Source organism: Podarcis muralis, chromosome 4 (genome assembly GCF_964188315.1).
Source record: "Podarcis muralis chromosome 4, rPodMur119.hap1.1, whole genome shotgun sequence".
In the NCBI taxonomy this organism is placed as follows: domain Eukaryota; kingdom Metazoa; phylum Chordata; class Lepidosauria; order Squamata; family Lacertidae; genus Podarcis; species Podarcis muralis.
Genome location: NC_135658.1, coordinates 10,494,579 through 10,510,064, shown reverse-complemented (window position 1 = coordinate 10,510,064; position 15,486 = coordinate 10,494,579). Strand labels below are relative to the sequence as shown.

The 15,486-nt window shown below is 48.6% G+C and overlaps 1 protein-coding gene across 1 annotated transcript in view; it reads right to left on the bottom strand.

Moving 5' to 3' along the window:
- The window catches only part of CAPN5 (calpain 5), an 85,833-nt gene that overhangs the window by 39,484 nt on the left and 30,863 nt on the right, over positions 1 to 15,486 (bottom strand). Inside the window, exon 3 of the mRNA XM_028725898.2 lies at positions 4,020 to 4,151. Within this exon, the coding sequence (XP_028581731.1) occupies positions 4,020 to 4,151 (132 nt within the window). The remainder of the gene's footprint in view (positions 1 to 4,019; positions 4,152 to 15,486) is intronic.

The following is a 15,486-nucleotide window of genomic DNA, read 5'->3' as shown; positions in this document are numbered from 1 at the left end:
TCCAGCCCGCAGACAGTCCGGGAATCAGTGTGTTTTTACATGAGTAGAATGTGTCCTTTTATTTGAAATGCATCTCTGGGTTATTTGTGGGGCATAGGAATTCGTTCATCCCCCCCCAAAAAATATATATATACTGTAGTCCGGCCCCCACAGGGTCTGAGGGACAGTGCACCGGCCCCCTGCTGAAAAAGTCTGCTGACCCCCTGCACTAAGGTAATAACACAAAATATTTCAAAACAGCAACAATGCATTGGGCATTTATTCAAAAGCCAGTTAAAGTTATTTAGGTTTATTCAGCAAATCTGATGAACTTGATTTGGCGAGAGCAGGTTTTCAAAGTCTGCTAGTCATCTGCACGTCCCAAGACTCTTAATCTCAGCGTCGTGGCTTCAAGAGCCACGTTGGGGATAAGAGTCCTACATGTCAGGGGGTTGGACGAGACAACCCTTTTGTACAATTCTATGATCTGACGAACACATCAGAATGACGATTTGCTAAGTGCGGACAGGCAGAAACCCAGCGTTTGTCCACTAGAGGGCAGCAGCTGTCACAAGCATCTTTTCCAATGGGGGCGAAGATAACGAACAGGAACAGGCTTTTAAATCATATTTTGGTTGGGGCGCCTTGGGCACTTCAATTTCTGGTGCCGGAGGCTGGAATACAGTCATTGCAACATCTAGTTCTTGGCAGCCTTTTGTCTCTGTATGAATCCGCCTGTTTCCTTTGAAAGCCCTTGCAAAGTTCAAAGCCTGAGGCTTGAAAATTAAACAGTGAAACAGAGAATAATCCATCCAGCTCTCAGTGTGTCCAACGAGACGCCCCTGGGGGAATCGCACAATCAGGACCTGAAAACAGCAGTGCTCTCCCCTCCGGCAACAGCCGGTAGAGAATCTCAAGCTCAGGGCTGTGGGTTCGAGCCCCAGGTTGGGCAAAATATTCCTGCCTTGAAGGGGGTTGGGATAGATGATCTTAGGGGGTCCCTTCCAACCCTACAATTCTATGATTCCCAGCAAGCAGTAAAGCTTTCAGGAGGGGGTACGTTCCTTCCTCTTCCCCCTCTCTCACATACACCCCAGCAAGCAAACAATGCATACACAGTCCTGTGGGATTTGGGGGCTGTGGGTTAAACCACTGAGCCTCTTGGGCTTGCCGATCAGCAGGTCGGCGGTTCGAATCCCCGTGACGGGGTGAGCTCCCGTTGCTCGGTCCCTGCTCCTGCCAACCTAGACATTTGAAAGCACGTCAAAGTAAAAGGTAAAGGTAAAGGGCCCCCTGACCATTAGGTCCAGTCATGGCCGACTCTAGGGTTACGGCGCTCATCTCGCTTTATTGGCTGAGGGAGCCAGCGTACAGCTTCCGGGTCATGTGGCCAGCATGACTAAGCCGCTTCTGGCGAACCAGAGCAGCGCACGGAAACGCCGTTTACCTTCCCACCAGAGTGGTACCTATTTATCTACTTGCACTTTGACTACTTGCTTTCAAACTGCTAGGTTGGCAGGAGCAGGGACCGAGCAACGGGAGATCACCCCGTCGTGGGGATTCGATCCGCCGACCTTCTGATAGGCAAGCCCTAGGCTCTGTGGTTTAATCCACAGCACCACCTGCATCCCCTGAACGTCAAAGTGGACCTAATGGTCAGGGGTCTCTTTACCTTTACCTGAATATTCCTTAGCCAAGAAGAAGAAGAAGAAGAATTTATTGTTTATACCCCGCCTATCTGGTTGAGTTTTTCCAGCCACTCTGGGCAGCTCCCAACAGAATTAAAAACTTCCCTGAACAGGGGCACCTTCAGTTGTCTTTTAAAAGTAAAATAGTTGTTTATTGCCTTGACATCTGCTGGGAGGGCATTCCACAGGGCAGGCGCCACCACCGAGAAGGCCCTCTGCCTGGTTCCCTGCAACCTCACTTCTCGCAGGGAGGGAACCGCCAGAAGGCCCTCAGAGCTGGACTTCAGTGTCCGGGCAGAACGATGGGGGTGGAGACGCTCCTTCAGGTCTACTAAGCTGAGGCCGTTTAGGGGTTGAAAGGTCAGCACCAACGCTCTGAATTGTGCTTGGAAATGTACCTTATCTACAGCAGTGTGGAAGGGTGCAGTGTCTGAGCAGTGCATAATGAAGATTGTAGTGTGTGTGTTTGTGTGCTGATGTGTATCTGCGTAGCCCCCCCCCCCCTTGTTCGGCACATGGCTCAGGCAGCGGCAGCTGGCAGCCGGCCAGCAAACAGCCAACAGGCAAACGGCATAATCTAGTTGATGGGATACAGGGCGGACACAGTGGAGGAAGGGCAAAGCAGAAAGCCCGGCTAAGATAGGCATTGCAGGAAGGGCAGGAAAAGCATAACTCTTTCATCGAAACCACAGGAGACTCTGAATCCGGAAGACCCATGGCAGGCAGGAAGAGAAGGCTTAACTTTTTGCATCAATGCAGGTTGCCTCCATTGGAACGGTCTTTGCCAGCCTGGGCTTTTCTGGGTGTTTTGGATAACAACTTCCATCGGATCTCGGCAGCACACTGCTGATGGAAGTTATGGTCCAAAATTTCTGGATGGCACCGCTTTGGCGACGGTCGCATTAAAGAACAACAACCCCCGAACTGTTCTTAAAATCTGTTGATTTTATCTGCATTTCATCCTCTCTGGTGAAAACAGGGAAGTCCTGTTCCATCCCTTTCAACATTTCTCAGATGAAAACAGGGACATCCTATTCCATCCCAGCCAAGATTTCTCCAGTGAAGGAAAAGCGGGACATTCTGGGATCAATCCAGAAACTGGGATAATAATAATAATGAATAATAATAATTTATTATTTATTATTTATACCCCACCCATCTGGCTGGGTTTCCCCAGCCACTCTGGGCGGCTTCCAACAAAACACTAAAATACAATAACCTATTAAACATTAAAAATTCCTTCCAGTAGCACCTTAAAGACCAACTAAGTTAGTTCTTGGTATGAGCTTTCGTGTGCATGCACACTTCTTCAGATACACAGTGTGCATGCACACGAAAGCTCATACCAAGAACTAACTTAGTTGGTCTTTAAGGTGCTACTGGAAGGAATTTTTATTGTTTTGACTATGGCAGACCAACACGGCTACCTATCTGTAACTGGAACTATTAAACATTAAAAACTTCCCTAAACAGGGCTGCCTTCAGATGTCTTCTAAAAGTTTGGTAGTTATTTCTCTCTTTGACATCTGGTGGGAGGGCGTTCCACAGGGCGGGTGCCACTACCGAGAAGGCCCTCTGCCTGGTTCCCTGTAGCTTTGCTTCTCACAATGAGGGAACCGCCAGAAGGCCCTCGAAGCTGGACCTCAGTGTCCGGGCAGAACGATGTGGGTGGAGACGCTCCTTCAGGTATACTGGACTGAGGCCGTTTAGGGCTTTCAAGGTCAACACCAACACTTTGAATTGTGCTCGGAAACATACTGGGAGCCAATGCAGGTCTTTCAAGACCGGTGTTATATGGTCTCGGCAGCCGCTCCCAGTCACCAGTCTAGCTGCCGCATTCTGGATTAGTTGGGATGGCTTTTGTAATTCTGGGGCTGTGCCAGGAAAATTGGGGTACTTGAAGGGTCTGGTATTTCAATAATTTCATTGGGTCTCTGGATGCTGGACAACACGGTCCTTTGGTCTGATCCAGCAGCATTCTTCTTATGTTCAATTCCAAAATTCTGTTGCATCTTATCTGAAGGAGTCTGGGCCCAATCACAAAGCCACCAAAAGTAAATGGGATAGGATTGCAGGGAAGCGAATAAGAGCACAGAAGTCTTTCACACCCTGTCTTTCCTCCCCTGGTATTGTTCTGGCTTTGGAGAACTTTCAAAACATTTCCAAACTTTCCTACCCAATGATGAGGACTAGAGACTTGTGTTTTCAAAACAAGAAGTGGTGGAGCTTTGCAAGAAGCCGGGTTTTGCAGGCTTAAGCCCACACAGCTCGGCTTTGCAAGTAGCGAAATGTGCCTTGACAATGCTCCTAAAGTAAACAAGCAACAACCAAATTTCCAAGGTCGGCCGTTACCTTCTGCCACAGGGCTTCTCTCGATGCCAAGGAGGAGCAAGCCGCCACAAACCAGCAGTTCCCCACCTGGCCTTGGTGCAAGTCGTGAGAGCTGATTCCATCCACGAAGAGGTGGGGGTCGTCGCAGATGTCCTGCACGGAGAGAGGAGAAAGAAAACACGAGGTGAATAAGAGGCACAGCCGCCCAGTGTCAACAATACTGAGCGGGGAGGATCAGTTTCTTCCCCAAATATTTGGAAGACCCTGAAACATCCTGTGCCAGAAACCAGATTCCAGCACAATAATAATAATAATAATAGCATCATCTCGGCACAGAGCAGGGAACATCTGCTTAGGAAAATGCCGAGCAGGGAACCTGAGTCGCCGCTTGACCTCTCCTCCTTCGCTTTCTGGACAGTTTTGACAAAGAACGTAAGTGAGCAGACACAGAACATCAAGGGACTGAATGAGGCTCATTTGAAACACGTCGTATACATATGACTGTATTTCACCTGATCCATCCACTGCAATTATTAATTAAATAATAGAGATATTAATTATTATTAAGTTTGATACCACCATAATGGGTCTAATTACAGGTGAAGATGAATCAGCGTACGGGGGGAGGTTCAAAAAGTATCTACAGTGGTACCTCTGGTTACGTACTTAATTCGTTCCAGAGGTCCGTTCTTAGCCTGAAACTGTTCTTAACCTGAAGCACCACTTTAGCTAATGGGGCCTCCTGCTGCTGCCGCACCGCCAGAGCACGATTTCTGTTCTCACCCTGAAGCAAAGTTCTTAACCTGAAGCACTATTTCTGGGTTAGCGGAGTCTGTAACCTGAAGCGTATGTAACCTCAAGTGTATGTAACCTGTGTTACCACTGTACATGGTGCCCTAGAGAATAACTTGCACCTAAATATTAGCAAGACAAAGGAGATGGTGTTGGACTTTCGGAGGAAGAGAGGGGAACTAGCCCCGTTGTATATCAGGGGGGGTTGTGTGGAGAGAGTCTCTTCCTTTAAATTCCTGGGAGTTTACCTTAGTGAGAACCTCACTTGGAAAAACAATATACCACATTTTTCGCCCCATAAGACGCACTTTTCCCCTCCTAAAAAGTAAGGGGAAATGTGTGTGCGTCTTATGGAGCGAATGCAGGCGGGAGGCTCTGCTCAGTGCTCCCCTTAAAGAACTGCGTGGAGCGTGGGTGCGGCTCTTGGGGGCTTTTCCTCGAGGAGGGAGGAGGGCTGCCCTTCTCCCTCCTGGGGGAAAAGCCCCCAAGAGCCGCACACACACACGCCACGCGCTCTTTAAAGGGAGCGTGGCTCTTGGGGGAGCCTTAGCCGTACGCAGCCTCTCCTGGGCAGGAGATCAGGGAAGGCTCCGGAGTCACAGGCGGGTGGCGTGCCGTTGTCCAGTTTTTTTTTAAACTCTGCGCATTTCTGTTTCACAGGGCGCAAAAGAAGGGCTTTGCACCTTTATGCAATATGCATGTGTGCTTGGGCCCAGGGTCTTTTGCCTCTCCATCCCCACTACTCACTCCCTGTTGCTACTTATAAAAAAAGTGTCCCCGGATTCATTGGAAAAAAAATCTGGTAACCATAGACTGAGAGGAGATATGATGGCCATCTTTCAATATCTAAAGGGATGTCACATGGAGGATGGAGCAAGCTTGTTTTCTCGAGCTCTGGAGGGTAGGACTCGAACCTGTGGCTGCGAGTTACGAGAAAGGAGATTCTGACTCAATGTCAGGAAGATCTTTCTGATGCTAAGAGCTGTCCGACAGTGGAACAGTCTTCCTCGGGAGGTTGTGGACTCTCCTTCCCTGGAGTTTTAAAAGGAAAGGTTGGGTGGCCACCTGTCATGGATGCTTTAGCTGAGATTCCTGCAGGGGGTTGGAATAGATGACCCTCTGGGTCCCTTCCAATGCTACAGTTCTGTGAATCCTGGTTGCTGGTTTCCCACAGGCAATCTCTTTGGAACAGGATGCTGGACCAGATGGGCCATGGGCCTGATCCAGCCGGCTCGGTTTACATCCTTAAGGAAATTCAGGCAGCCTAAATGCTCCCTTCTTGCACCGGTGGGGAGTGACTATCAGTGCAATAAAGCCGCCTGCTGCCAGATCGCAACATTTCGCTTTCAATTAGCCTTGTGTGGTTCCGAGGAGGCGATCCATCTTGGCTGCGGTGCTTGCAAGAGCCTTGCGTCTCGTAATGCCTGCTTAATGGAAAACAGAGCTTTCTTTCTGAGCATCCCAAACTTAATATGCAATCTCTGTGTTCGTCTGTTTGTCTTGTTCTGCGACCTGAGACTTTGACACAAGCCAGCAAGAGCCTGATTGAATTGGACTTGGGCAGGGGCTGGTTTTTCTGTTGTTGTCTTTATGCTTGAAGGGAATATCCTGGAGAGGGCAGATTTGCTTCTTCATCATCCGTGGTGCGTGGTTTGGATTGCAGCGTCTGCTGTTGGAAAGTGACTTCTCTGTCATTCAGAGCCACTATGGCCTAGATTGGAAATTAATTCATCCCAGGGTTTATTTGTGTGGCATTGGGTGGGAGGTCCACTCCCAGACTTAGTTTGCCTCCTGTAAGACAATCCTTGTTGCAAAGGGGAAGGTCTTGTAAAGAGGAATGTCAGTTATTAGGGCTGCAAGCTTTGATCAGTGGATAAATTGCCTAAAATTTGGCTGATGTCAGCTGGCGGGCTGCTAATTAATTTGCAAAATATTATTGGCTTGTTTTGTTGCATCCCTGTGACACGAAGCAAAGAAGAAGAAGAAGAAGAAGAAGAAGAAGAAGAAGAAGAAGAGTTTGGATTTGATATCCCGCCTTTCACTCCCTTTAAGGAGTCTCAAAGCGGCTAACATTCTCCTTTCCCTTCCTCCCCCACAACAAACACTCTGTGAGGTGAGTGGGGCTGAGAGACTTCAAAGAAGTGTGACTGGCCCAAGGTCACCCAGCAGCTGCATGTGGAGGAGCGGAGACGCGAACCTGGTTCCCCAGATTACGTGACCACCCCTCTTAACCACTACACCACACTGGCTCTCAAAGAATCGAAGGCTAAGCAAATGAAGAAGGGATTGAATTAATCTCCCTTAAGCATCCGTCGCCTGCGCTGAGGTTTCGTGGAGGCGCAAAATTTAAATTTAAATTGTTAGCGGCTCACCAATTCAGCTAAAAACTAACGGGCAAGAACCCGTTGTTTTGACAGATCAGGGGAGGCTCAGGAGTTGCGGGCAGGCGGGCGGCCGTTGCCCAGGAGGGGCACAAGGTGTGCAGTTTCTCTGCCAGGCAAGGTACAAAGCCCTTCTTTCCCACCCTGTGAAACGTAAATGTGCAGTTTTTTAAAAACTGGGCCACGCCCGCCTGCCCACAACTCCCGAGCCTCCCCTGATAAGTCAAAACAAAGGGGGAAGGGGGCGCAGACACATCATATGGGGACTTCCTGAGAGGAAAAATGGCGGGTGCCACGGCAGCGAGCAGCTCCTGAAGCCAGCCAGAGCCAACTGTGCTACCAGGCTGGCTCCGGGCTGCCGCTGCCACGTTTTCCGGGGACAGATTTGCAAATCCGGGGACGTCTGATAACCCTATATCAGTCTCCTCTTTTCCAGGCTAAACATACCCAGCTCCTTCAACCGTTCCTCATCAGGCTTGGTTTCCAGACTTTTAATCATTTTGGTCACCCTCCTCTGCACACCTTCCAGCTTGTCAACATCCTTCTCAAATTGTGGTGCCCAGAATTGGACACAGTGTTCCAGGTGTGGTCTGACCAAGGCAGAACAGAGTGGGACTATGACTTCCCTTGATCTGGACACCAGACTTCTGTTGATGCAGCCTAGAATAGCATAAGCTTTTTCTTGCTGCTGCACAAGAGCCTTCTCCATCCTTTGTAGTTTTCAACAACTGGTACCCAGAAGCAATTTTGCCTCCAAATAAGGAGGCAGCAGAGCATAGCCTCTGTACGGTGGTACCTCGGGTTAAGTACCATATTTTTTGCTCTATAAGACTCACCTTTTCCCTCCTAAAAAGTAAGGGGAAATGTGTGTGCATCTTATGGAGCGAATGCAGGCTGCGCAGCTATCCCAGAAGCCAGAACAGCAAGAGGGATTGCTGCTTTCACTGCGCAGCAATCCCTCTTGCTGTTCTGGCTTCTGAGATTCAGAATTTTTTTTTTTCTTGTTTTCCTCCTCCAAAAACTAGGTGCGTCTTGTGGTCTGGTGCGTCTTATAGAGCAAAAAATACGGTACTTAATTCGTTCCGGAGGTCTGTTCTTAACCTGAAACTGTTCTTAACCTGAAGCACCACTTTAGCTAATGGGGCCTCCAGCTGCGCCACCAAAGCACAATTTCTGTTCTCATCCTGAAGCAAAGTTCTTAACCTGAGGTACTATTTCTGGGTTAGCAGAGTCTGTAACCTGAAGCGTATGTAATCTGAAGCGTATGTAACCCAAGGTACCACTGTACATGGAGGTTTTATTTAACTACCCTGGCCCAATGCCACCCAGTGAGCTTCACAACTGGGTAGAGGATTATTGATTTATTCTTGCATTTCTCACCTTTTCCTCCACATTACTCAAGGTGGTATACATGGTTCTCCCACTCCCCAATTAATCCCCCCGCCCAACAAGCAAGCGAGGTAGGCAAGAAGCCGAGAGGCAGTGGCTGGCCCAAGCTCAACCAGTGAGCATTTCATGGCCTGCAGGGTGGATCAATGAAATTCATTTGGCAAAGAAAGAATCTGCGGGATTTTCATCCCACAGGGAGACCAAAGCCTTTGGCTGCCGGTCTACAAATCAACACAAAACGTTGCGCCCTTTCCTTTTGCATCGGAAAACATCCGTTAAAGTAATTGCACGTGGAAAGGATGCTGAAGGATGATGTATGTGCGTCTTCTGCGACCGCATCTGGGTTTTGAACATAATGGAAAGCCAAGCAGAGGAACGGCAAGGAGGAAAATAAGGAGGAAATATTAAAACCAGGAGCCAGTTCCTCCTACGCAGCCTCAAGGGATGGGGAGCCTAGCAATCGTTTGGCCTGACAGCTTCGAAGTTTGCCATGGGGTCCTTGCAAGGATGGGGTGGTCTTCTTTTGAAAGCATTTCTGCTGCTTTCCTTTTTTAAAAAAATAAATAAATAATGCTTTATTTTAATGTATTTTTAATCTTTGTTGGAAGCCGCCCAGAGTGGCTGGGGAAGCCCAGCCAGATGGGCGGGGCACAAATAATAAATTATTATTATTATTAGTAGTAGTAGTAGTAGTAGTAGTAGTAGTAGTATTAGTATTAGTATTAGTATTTGGTTGAAAACTTTATAACAGAAATATGCAATAGATGTTATTCATTCTTTAACTAATACTTGCTTTGTACAGTGGTACCTCGGGTTACATACGCTTCAGGTTACATACACTCCACTAACCCAGAAATAGTACCTCACGTTAAGAACTTTGCTTCAGGATAAGAACAGAAATCAGGCGCCGGCGGCACGGCGGCAGCAGGAGGTCCCATTAGCTAAAGTGGTGCTTCAGGTTAAGAACAGTTTCAGGTTAAGAACGGACCTCCGGAACGAATTCAGTACTTAGCCCAAGGTACCACTGTACATCCATTTGTGATTAAATTTGACAAGACCTCCAATCTTCCCCTTGGGTTCCTGAATTAAGTTTCTTAAATACTTAAACTTTACTTTCTCTGTGTTATTTGACTGGCTATAAATTTCATTTTATAAAAACATCCTACTTCCACACCGAAGCTCAATGAAGACCTGCCAACGTATTGATCTTTTGACAGTGTTCTTTTACATGCACTCGGTATATATCCCACTCTCTGATAAATTTTTCATCGGCAACGTCTCTTGGCCTCGCTGATCTCGCCATCTCAGCGTACTCTCTGATTTTGTTTCGCCATTCTGATTTAGATGGAATATCCTCTCCCTTCCAGCCTTTTGCGATTAGAATTCTGGCAGCAACTGTAACATACATAAAGAGTCTAAAGTTTGGGGGGGGGATTTCATTACCCATAATTCCTAGCAGGAAGGCTTCAGGGGTTTTTTAGGGAAGGAGCATGTGAACATTTTCGTTATAAATCATTCCCCAAATTTTGGCAAAATGCATTTCTGCGGCTTTCCGGCACCCGTTCCAAGACTTTGAGACACGGTAGGGTGCAAACCAACATTTGCAAAGTGTCCTCATTGCCGCACACCTGCCTGCAAACATGAATTTGTTGTTTAGTTGTTCAGTCGTGTCCGACTCTTTGTGACCCCCTGGACCAGAGCACGCCAGGCATTCCTGTCTTCCACTGCCTCCCGCAGTTTGGTCAAACTCATGCTGGTAGCTTCGAGAACACTGTCCAACCATCTCGTCCTCTGTCGTCCCCTTCTCCTTGTGCCCTCCATCTTTCCCAACATCAGGGTCTTTTCCAGGGAGTCGTCTCTTCTCATGAGGTGACCAAAGTATTGGAGCCTCAGCTTCATGATCTGTCCTTCCAGTGAGCACTCAGGGCTGATTTCCTTAAGAATGGATAGGTTTGATCTTCTTGCAGTCCATGGGACTCTCAAGAGTCTCCTCCAGCACCATAATTCAAAAGCATCAATTCTTCGGTGATCAGCCTTCTTGATGGTCCAGCTTTCACCTCCATACATACTACCCCTTCATGGATCACTGCCTTGCCGTGGCGAAGTGGCTTGAATAACTCAGAGAAGCTATGAGCTATGCCGTGCAGGGCCACCCAAGATGGACAGGTCATGGTGGAGAGTTTTGACCAAACGTGATCCACCTGGAGCAGGAACTGGCAAGCCACTCCAGTATCCCTGCCAAGAAAACTCCATGGACAAAGACAACAGGCAAACATGAATTTTGTTGTTTAGTCGTTTAGTCATGTCCGACTCTTCGTGACCTCATGGACCAGAGCACGCCAGGCATTCCTGTCTTCCACTGCCTCCCGCAGTTTGGTCAGACTCATGCTGGTAGCTTCGAGAACACTGTCCAACCATCTCGTCCTCTGTCGTCCCCTTCTCCTTGTGCTTGAATAACTCAGAGAAGCTATGAACTATGCCGTGCAGGGCCACCCAAGATGGTCATAGTGGAGAGGTCATAGTGGAGAGTTTTGACCAAACGTGATCCACCTGGAGGAGGAACTGGCAAGCCACTCCAGTATCCAAGAAAACTCCATGGACAAAGGCAACAGGCAAACATGAATATACCTGTCTTATTTTTAAAGTAGGCTTCCTGAACTCTGCTCCGCTAGGCGGGTTGCACACCTCGGCAGGTGTGAAATGCAGGAATTCATTTTGCTCCGGGCCTCTGGTTCTCTTCTTTGCTCTCATCCATGCATGAAACCACTCAAATTAACACCCTTCGCTTGGCTGAGCCGTGCGGCTTTGCTGATAACGCTGCCCCACTTTCGTGGCTGTGCGCCTCACCTTGGCTTCTCTCTTGCAGGCAAGGCATGCACAGCTGGATGGCAAAAGGATGTTCAGCACATACTCGATTAGCAGCAATGCGCCCTCCTCCCCACATCGAGGCCCCGGAATGACCTTCACTCTCAGGACGCAGAGCTCGCCTTGCCAGCAAACGCAGCTGCAGCCGTTTCGTGTGAGCTGTCAATCAGGCCCAGATTTACATCACAGAATCGTAGAATCGTTGAGTGGAAGGGAGCCAAGGGGTCATCTAGCCAAACCCCCAGTAATGCAGGAATCACAGGCTCAGCCCACTGAGTTTTTGCCTTTGATAAACAGCTTAAAAGGTAAAGGGATCCCTGACCATTAGGTCCAGTCGTGACCGACTCTGGGGTTGCGACACTCATCTCGCTTTATTGGCCGAGGGAGCCGGCGTACAGCTTCCGGGTCATGTGGCCAGCATGACTAAGCTGCTTCTGGCGAACCAGAGCAGCGCACGGAAACGCCATTTACCTTCCTGCTGGAGTGGTACCTATTTATCTCCTTGCACTTTGACGTGCTTTCGAACTGCTAGGTTGGCAGGAGCAGGGAGCAGGAGCAATGGGAGCTCACCCCGTCACGGGGATTCAAACCGCCGACCTTCTGATCGGCAAGTCCTAGGCTCTGTGGTTTAACCCACAGCGCCACCTGCGTTCCCGATAAACAGCTTGGGGTTCCCCAAAACAACTTATGCCAGACAAATCTCATTTTTGTAATGATGGCGTTACAAGGGGGAGGCTGTGAACGTAACTTATCTTGATTTCAGTAAGGCTTTTGACAAAGTCCCCGGTGATATTTTTGTGAACAAGTTGGCAAAATGCGGGTTGATTTGTAGCTGGTTAATCGACCGAACCCAAAGAGCACTCATTGATGGTTCCTCGTCATCCTGTCTTAAGGGCAGTGCTGCGTACCATACTTCTCCGTGTACAGTCATACCTCGGGTTACAGATGCTTCAGGCTGCGTTTTTTGGGGTTATGGACCCGCCAAAACCCGGAAGTACCGGGACAGGTTACTTCTGGGTTTCAGGGGTTGTGCATGCGCAGAAGCGCTAAATTGCGCTTTGTGCATGTGCAGAAGACCCAATCACAACCCAGTGCGCTGACGCCCTGCTGTGGGTTGCGAACGTGCATCCGGCACGGATCACGTTCGCAACCCAGCTTCCACTGTATAACACTAGGTTTCCCCCCTTTAAAATCATGCTTAAAAAGTGGGGGTCATCATATACATGCATAGGGTGGACGTTTGATTGGTTGCTGCCACGGCTGCCAGCGGCCATTGTGCGTGTTATTGGTTGCTGCGTCAATGGGTGGTGTTGATTGGCCGAGGCTGCAGCAATTGGGCGGGCGATTGGCGAGGGGACAGACGAGAGGCGGAATTCGCAACATGTGTGGGTGAGCAATTTTCGGCATTCCCACCTAATAAAAGCTCAACAACCCTTGTTAACCCCCACCCCCGAAAAAAAGCTCAACAACTCTGGGCAATCCTGCCCCCCAAAAGCTCAACAGCTTTTTGCCATCTCCCCCCATTTTCTGAAATTTCAGTCCCCCAAAATAGGGGGCGTTTTATACATGGGGGCATCTTATAGATGGAAAAGTATGGTATATCCTGCTCTAAAACAACTCCGGAAAAGAATTTGGCATGCAGGCTCTCTGAGCTCTCAAGCCAGGAAAAGCTGAATTGGATCAGCCTCTTTAATAAAATTATGCAAACTGAACAAGTTTGCAGAACTAATGCTATAACTTTTCCCCCCGTTCTCTGTAAAACTTCTTTTCGGAGGAGCTGAGGGACCAGATGGGGATGGAATCAAGGGCCTGTTCAGCTGTAGCACCAACATTGTGCAAGAGAGATTCTGTAAGCTCCACCTACTGGATATCTCAAGCATCTTATAAAAACCTCATCTGTTTACCCAGGCCTCTGAGGGGATTATTCTGTCCAGTCGCTAGTTTGCTGCTTTAAAACGGCACTTTTTAAAACAGCGCGTTCAATGGCTTCTTTTATTGTATTGCATTCTGAATTCTGTGCGCCACAGAGTTTGGGAATCGCTGCTGTAGTGTGGGTGCGATAATGCAGTTTAGTTACAGGATAAAATCTAAACCGTTCTTTACGGGCAGCCTCTACATGGCAGTTATCTCCCTGGAACATCAAGCACATGGTCTGCCCTGCGACTTTGGCCATGTAAAATAAGCAGCTCTGTCCCTGAAAGAAAAACTCTCCCAAAATTATGCAGGATTCGCCACTATCACTCCTGTCTCCGCCCACTCTCTCTCTCTCTCTCTCTCTTACACACAAATAATTTTTATTATTATTATTATTTACTATAACTGTTGTTGTTGTTGTTGTTGTTGTTACCTGCCTTTTTCCCTAACAGGGAAAGATAAAAACAAAAACAGGTAAAAACAGGTAACCCCCCCAATAATTGAAAAGCAATTAAATTAAAACACACACACCTATACACACACACACCATACAATTAATCACAATGAAAACAGCACGGTACCCATCACAGCCCCGTCATTAAAAGCAGTCCATTCGCAACTGTCTCAGAAAAAAACAGGGCATCCCATTTTCCCACACGCGATCGCAGTGGTCTTTTCAGGTGTTGCGATCCCACCCCGAAGAAAAGCACTTTTTCCAGGGCAAGATCTTGGAGCAGGTCACGTGACTCGCCTGGAAGCGCGTCCTGGAAAACGCGTATCCCAGTTTTTGGTGTGGAAATGTTGGAGGACATGTGCAAGACGGTCTTCCCCTGTTAGCAGAAGGACAACAAGGATGGGATCAGTCTGGCTTCTCCAGGGAGGTAATTCCAAAGTTACCTGGGAGGAGCCACCACTGAGAAGGCCCTGCCTTGTGTCCCCAACCAGCATGCCTTTGAGGGTGGTGGGACCGAGAGAAGGGACTCCCCTAGAGATCTCAAAACTTAGGCCGGTTCGTATGAGTGAATACGGTCTCTCCCCTCACTATACGACTACACTTGCCTTGATAAGAAAGAAGCATGGCCAAAACTGTTAACCCTTTTAAAGTTAATCTTCCTGGGACAGTTGTGCAAGGCGAGGTCTCCCAGCGAAAAGGATATGAGCTGCTTTCAGCAGTTCCCAGAAACTGCCCCTCCTTCCCACAGTGGTGGAAAATTTGCAAGATGACAAATGCGTTTGGCCTTTCCCTGCAGGGCGAAAGCAGACTTTGGCCCTTCGGTTTGTATCAGCCGAGGTTCCGAGAAATGTGCAGGCTCCACGTTCTCAGGTATGTTGAAAATCCTGTTAGACCTGCAGCTGAAGGAGTGGGCAGAATTAACTGACCCTTGTGGGAGCTACGTGCCCAACAGGTCATCCTTATCCATTTCTGGACGTCGTCGGGTTTCATTTGTTTTGGCAACTTTCTCCTTCGTTATTTCAACACCAGTATGGGCAACACTGAGCCGCTTAATGCACGGTCAGAGGATTTGTCGACCTAGACCACTTTAGTCCTTCAAAGGGGGGGGGGGATGAGGTCTACCTCACCTTTGGCCAGCTCATTTTTCCCTGCCCTAGAGGGCAGGACTCGAACCCATGGCTTCAAGTTACAAGAAAGGAGATTCTGCCTAAACATCAGGAAGAACTTTCTGAGAGTAAGAGCTGTTTGACTGTGGAACAGACACCCACAAGAAGTTGTGGACCTTCCTTCCTTGGAGGTTTTTGAGCAGAGGCCTTCTGCCATGGATGCTTGAGTTGAGATTCCTGCATTGCAGGGGGTTAGACAGCTCTTGATCGTTCCTTCACAGCCACAATGGTGTGTGCCCCAAACCTTGACACCACATCAAATTTCAGGTGTGGCGCAGGTGGGCTTCAGGATTTTGAACCTGGGACCGTCGTGCAGCATGCAAAACATGAGCGCTGCTTGAAGTTGCAGTCCGCAACCGCTGGAGGTCACTAGGTAAGCTGAGCTAACAGACAACCTCCACATACCCACGCTGCCCCGATCTCTGAGCTGCTCCCCTCCTGCCCCCAAGAGAGGCGCTTTCCAAAGACACCATTTGCCTAGGGAGCTTATAGCCAGGGCTGCTGCAACCAACAGCTGTTTACAATTA